The sequence below is a fragment of the Crotalus tigris genome, unplaced genomic scaffold (assembly GCF_016545835.1).
Source record: "Crotalus tigris isolate CLP2741 ecotype Arizona unplaced genomic scaffold, ASM1654583v1 scf7180000017753.6788120, whole genome shotgun sequence".
In the NCBI taxonomy this organism is placed as follows: Eukaryota; Metazoa; Chordata; class Lepidosauria; order Squamata; family Viperidae; genus Crotalus; species Crotalus tigris.
In genome coordinates, this window is record NW_024096615.1 from 1209209 (window position 1) to 1215208 (window position 6000).

Here is a 6000-nt window from a genome sequence, read left to right on the forward strand (position 1 = left end):
GCTCACTGACTGTGGCTCTGGCTTTTCAGCCCTCAGTTTACGATGCACACCTGCTGGCTGCACCCCTGCCCCGGTCTGCAGTACCACTGAGGCTTCTTGAGCCAAGGATTCATCCGGCTCTTTCCTCTCCTCTTGATTCTTTGCCTGTTGCCAACATATCAGCTCACTGAAAAATCCACCTAGGCGTGGCAGAAGCAAAGTCAGTTCTGGGATTTTTCCCGCAAAAACTCACATAAGTAACTCCCTTTTTCCCTCTGGGCCACATACACTTCATAGTTCACCAACTGAGTTCAGTTCTTTTGCTTTATGAAAAACCATCTGCTTCGGTCAAAACATTCTTCATCACTTGGCCTTGTTAGATAACACCTCTCCGGCAACAGATGGTTCACTTGCATTCTATAGCCTCCCTCCATCCTTAGGAATTCACCACTCTCCTCCCGTCACTGTTTGGCAAAGCAATGAGTGAAAGCAGGTACAGGCAACTATGTAGTTGAGCCAGGTTTGACACTGACAGCCCAGATTCAAGACCCGAGCATCACGCAATGGCATGAGCTCCCATTCCTGCCCTAGCTCCTGTCCACCTAGCAGTTGAAAGCATACAAATGTGTATAGATTAATAGGTACCATTTCGATAACAGCATTCTGTATGCCTTTGACATATAGCCATGCTGGCCATGTAACCACAGAAAATGTCTTTGGACAATGCTGGCTCCCTTGGCCAAGAAACTGAGATGAGCACTGCACCCTAGACTCAGACATGACTGGACAGGGAAACCTTTACCTTTATATTACAAGATTTCAATATATATATAAGTATTTTCCCTTTTTCCTAAAACTTGTATTTAAATTTTGATTTAAAATTCTAAATCATTGTGCAGGTAATTGACTAATTGCTTACACAGTTATCAACAATAGCAGACATTACAATCGAAGTTAAAAGTAACAAATTGCCAAGTCACAAGACCAAAATATTTTCTGATAAGCAAACAATCCAGTTAAGGTCAGATAACCTGAAAAAGAGAATCAGCTTAAGAATATATTCTGTACTCCTTTAAAATAAATAAGCCAACTGATGGAAATGTCATATAAAATTCATTGAAGAATGCAGAGGTAGAGGATCCAAGATGCCCTAAATAAAAAGCTTGTTTAGTATCAGAAGATACTGGAAGCACAGACCTATTCAAATGGATATGCAGAAGTAGAAATATTTGTTTTCAGCAGCTATGAAATGTCAAGTATCATGTCAAGACTTCTGAACAAGCCAGTTTTCTATACAATAAAGTATCCATTTCAAACAATATGCCTAGAAACTACTATAAACTAACAGAGACATTTTCATCTTGTCGAAGCCCCACTTGCAGTCACTCATACCTTAGTCATCTCATTTGTTTCCACAATAAGCTCTATACAGGATTGCCCAATAAACTATCCAGAAGCTACAATTAATTAAAATATAATCTTCCTATAGGCTTCTGGGTGGGATTTAAGAAGCTGGTTATCACCCATTCTTTGTGGCCAGGCCCTGATTATTTGCAGCACCACTTTCTCCCAATGGCATCTACCCATTCCAAATGCTTCATATGGGAGGCACACTCTTGAAATAATGTCATTTGATGAGATCTAAGGGGCATATCATTCCCAGGGCAGTGCCTGCCCTCTAGAGCAGGGGTGTCAAATTTGCAACGTCATGTGGCATGTCATGACATGTCCCGACTTTTTCCACATTGCCAGTAACGGGGTGGGCGCGGTTTTACCATGACACATCCGGCTTGGGCCAGCAGTTTGACACCCCTGCTCTAAAGTTATTCCCACTCAACCATATGGTAGGCCCCAGTTCTTTAGGCCTTTACAAAGGCAGTGAAAACCTGATCTTTCCTTGAACATTTGGGTAAAAATGATTAGAGCTCCTATAAAAAGGCAATAAATCTTAGTTCCTGGCTGCCAATTGTTTATATCTGATTTTATATATTATTTTATATTTGATATTTTTGTTTATCTATTTATATACCTCCCAAAATTTCATGTTTGAATTGGGTACCAATATAAATGCTTTACATAAATAAATAAATAAATCAGAAGGCAGAATGGAGGAAATCTACCAATGAGCTAACTGCTGACTTCGCAAGTTCCAGGCAACACATGAAGGCAGCATGAGGGCACATTATTAAGACAGGATGAAGCAGCAACTTATTCAAACAGAATCTCCACAAGCCATTCACAAGACAAGGACCATTCTGAAATATCAGCTATAGAATCAGAAAGTAATACAATCTGCATATTGTATTTTTCTAACAATTTTTAATCAGTAGTCAGTACAGATTCTAGTTCCTTAATCAGAGTTTCCCTGACAAACTTAAAATTTTGAAATATAGACTACTCAAGTAGATTTTTATTTTATCTTTTATCTTCATAATACAGTTAAACATTGTTATCAAATAGGCACTTATTAGAAAAATGGCTCACATATAGCATTTGTTTGACATGCTCCTTCTCCAAGAATACCTGCTATGATTTATTTTCTGTGACTCCTGGCTTAAAGCCACTTCTCTGTTGCTCTAAAAATCAGCTGACAAACCACCCACTGATAACAGGGCCAAAACTCTTCCTGAGCTGTGATAAAGCCTTAAACTAATAATAATTTATATTTTATAAATAAGCAGCTGAAAAATATACGTATTAAAACAAATTAAACGTTCCATCTTACAAATGTCCAAACATGTTAATATGTGCTTATGGAAAACCAAATTGAAGGTTGAGGGTACATTTCCTTCATTTCATGTTCCTCTTGGATTGCTATCAACCACTAAAGCCAAGACTAAGTGTATATGATAAGACTGTTTCTATACCCTCTAGAAATTTTTCACAACCTGAATACATGCTTCAATACAATAACCACACATCACTCCCACTCATCATAAACCAAGCAGCAAAATTAGTATTACAATATTTATACTTTCACAAACATCTCTCGATTGGGGGACAGGAAGGAGAGCTATCCAGTGAGGTAAAGAAAGAAGCTCAGGGTGGCCTGAAGAAATAATTTAGAGTAATTTTAAACAAGCAAGCCAACTCTAACGTTGACTGAAAATGGTGCAGTAACTGTTTCAGCTTTAAGAATCTAGTTGAGAGGCTAAGGCACAGCTTCAGCTATTACGGCCCGGCTACAAAGTGGGGAAAGTCAAGCCCAGGGGGAGGCAGGTCCCAAGCCGGGTGGAGCAACTAACAGGGCCGGGCAGTGAGTTGGCAACCCGGTTGGGAGTGGACGAGAGTGAACTACAGCACTAAGGAAGAAGAAAATGAAGTAAAATTTCCGAGAAGAAATCGTAAGGGACCTTCGAGAAAGGTGAAAAGCAGTGATTTAGGAAATGGCACCCAAGATGCAGAAACTTTGAAAGGGGAGGGGGCGTAGAAACAGTATTGTTGTATTCATGCTAACCAGAAAATCATTAGGGAGGACCCGCAGATACAACTGCACAGGACCATCCAACAGAGGGGCGGCCAGGCAATAAAAAGGAACCATCTGGGAAAGAAGGAGGGAGAGAGACTCTGAAGACATCGCCCTCTTCCTTTAGGTTTCCCCTGGGCCACTCCAGCTAAGAGACGACGCTTCGGTTAAACGCCCCTGTAGGAGGTATCCATCGCCAGCTTCTTCCTCACCTTCTTTGTCGGCCCGGGCCGCGTTGAGAAGCAGCGCGACCAATAACCGCAGCGCTACTCCTAGCCAGGGGACTGCCGTCGTCGCCGCTAGGCTCTCGGTCACCACGGGAAGAGAGGAAGACCCTGTGGAGCGCGGAGTAGTTTCCCATTTCAGCCCTGTTGCTGCCTTCGTTGCCGCCGCCGCCATCACGCTCTTGCCGCCTCAGCGCCTGAGAATTCCGCGTCTGTCTGCGGGCCCCTCTTTGGCCCGTAGAGTGCGCGAGGCGGTTCTTCTCGCTCGCTCACTCCTCCCTCTGTCGTTCGGCGCGTGCCTGAGGCAGCCGCGGCTGGGGCGCGAGCACTCGGCGCGCGCACATGACTCACAGACACACACCCTCGGATCCGCGTGCATCAATAAGCAGGAGGGCGTGCTTCGAGCTCGGCTCCGCCCCTCTAGGACGGACCAAAAAAAAAATGGGAATGGAAGAGTTGCCATCTTGGATAAGGGCAAGGTACTAACCATACAGTATTTTACAAAGAAGTCCAGAGGCCAAAACGGGCTGAGGCCATTCCATCATCTTTAGAAAGGGCAGATGGCTGCAAATAGATGCCTCTGAAACTATTTAAAAAACAAAAACCGTGCTCCGGAAGTAAAGTTTCGCCATGTTTCATAAGAGCGTTGATTTTCCATTTAAAGCGACCATGTCCAGTTTGTTAAGCGCTCTAAAAGCATCTGTTTGTAACATTTCTTTCGAATTCTCATAATGTGCGCGATATTTGCAAGCACAGAAGTTCAGTAATTTTAAAATGGGAGTTTTGGTGTCTTTAGTTATACGCCATGGAGTTCACCAGCAATCATCACGATATTTCTGTAATAAGTTTTATTCGGTTCGTCCATCCTATCTATCGTCCCAGGCATAGTCGCTTTATTTCTCATCCGATGCTCACTTTTAAATCCTTGTGCATTTGGGCTAATGCCTGAACTTTCACTAAAGTCCCGCCTCTCGCACTGATGCCTTTTCTGCACGGAGAAACCAAGTATCGGTCGCCTCAAAACAAAAGGCACACACAAAGAATTGTACAGCACTTCCCTCGTTGCCCTTGAATTGGAATGGACTACAACTGCCATTGTCCCCATTCTGAGTAATAGACTAGTTGGGAAGGGTGCTGAATTTGGAAAAATAAGTACAAGGAGTTCACTGGAATTAGCTTTGGTGACTTCGTTTCAAAGTAAATTGTAAGACCCTGTAAGAGTAAAGGGATTTCCACAAATTAAGGCATAAACGTTAAACTCTTTTAAAACCCCTAAAATCCATAATGGCTGAGTTTAGATGACTACTAAGCCAAAATCAAACAAGGTATTTTATGTGGGATGCAAGTGGGATAAGGTGTACAGTATGCAAAAATGTAACCTACACCTTGAATAAAGATTCATGAAGAGAAATTGGAATAGATATGGGAAGAAAATTAAACCACATGTAACAAACTGCTATTTGTGAAACAAAAAACTCTTTATTTCAGACCATGGCTTTCATGTTACTTAACATAATTTTATTGTAAAAACCAAACTATTTGTCATGGCCCCGTGAGCCCGGGTCCGAGGAGGAGGAGATGGAGCCAGGGCGGACGGGGATGGCACAGTCCCTGTGGCCCATGAGGAACAACCTGGGACAAACGGACAAGGCAGTTTTGGATCCTTTGGGCTTCGGAAGAGTAGGGGGGGGAGGAAGAGAGGGTGCAGGATGACCGAGGAATGGGGGAGAAGATGGAAAGGGCAGGCAGTGGAGCTCTGGAGATGAGCAAATGCCTCCCTCGCCTGATCTCTGAGTGCAGAGAATGGAGAGGAGGCAGAGTCAGCACAGGGCGACCTGACTACTTGGGAGAGCGCCCCGCCCCCCATCACAAGGATCACCTGGAGAGTGGCATTTAAGGAGACACCGTGAGAAGTGGCTTTTGTCAGGAACAAGTGTTGTACTTCACGGCAACATTCTCCACAGCTCTGAGAAGAACTTTGCTCCAGAGTCTTTGCTGTTGTGGACTCGTATTTGATTCTTTGTTTAATGTCTGTGGGCTAACGGCAACGCAGCTCTGTTCTGAGTTTCTGCTGCGTTCCCTGTGGACTCTCCGTGCCACAAAGTTCCGAGTCATCAATCGTGAACTTTACCGAGGTTGAGATCCTGACTTGCCCCTGGAGCGTTGCAGCTCCTTTAGACGTCCATTGCCGGGAAGTTGCACGGAGTATGTGCGTGTGTATGTGTTTGAGCCTTGCTCTTGGACTGTAGGTGTGTATTGTGACAGAGACTTTGGGAACTGACTGGGAATTGCTGGATTCTGGGGATGGTGGTGGAATAAATGCTGACAACC

General features: G+C 43.7%; 1 protein-coding gene across 1 annotated transcript in view; it reads right to left on the minus strand.

Annotated features, from left to right (window-relative positions):
- Positions 1–3965, minus strand: part of TMEM131 (transmembrane protein 131) — a 134584-nt gene extending 130619 nt beyond the window's left edge. The window contains exon 1 of the mRNA XM_039340650.1: positions 3658–3965. Within this exon, the coding sequence (XP_039196584.1) occupies positions 3658–3844 (187 nt within the window). The 5' untranslated portion in view covers positions 3845–3965. The remainder of the gene's footprint in view (positions 1–3657) is intronic.
- Between the last annotated feature and the right edge of the window lie 2035 nt (positions 3966–6000).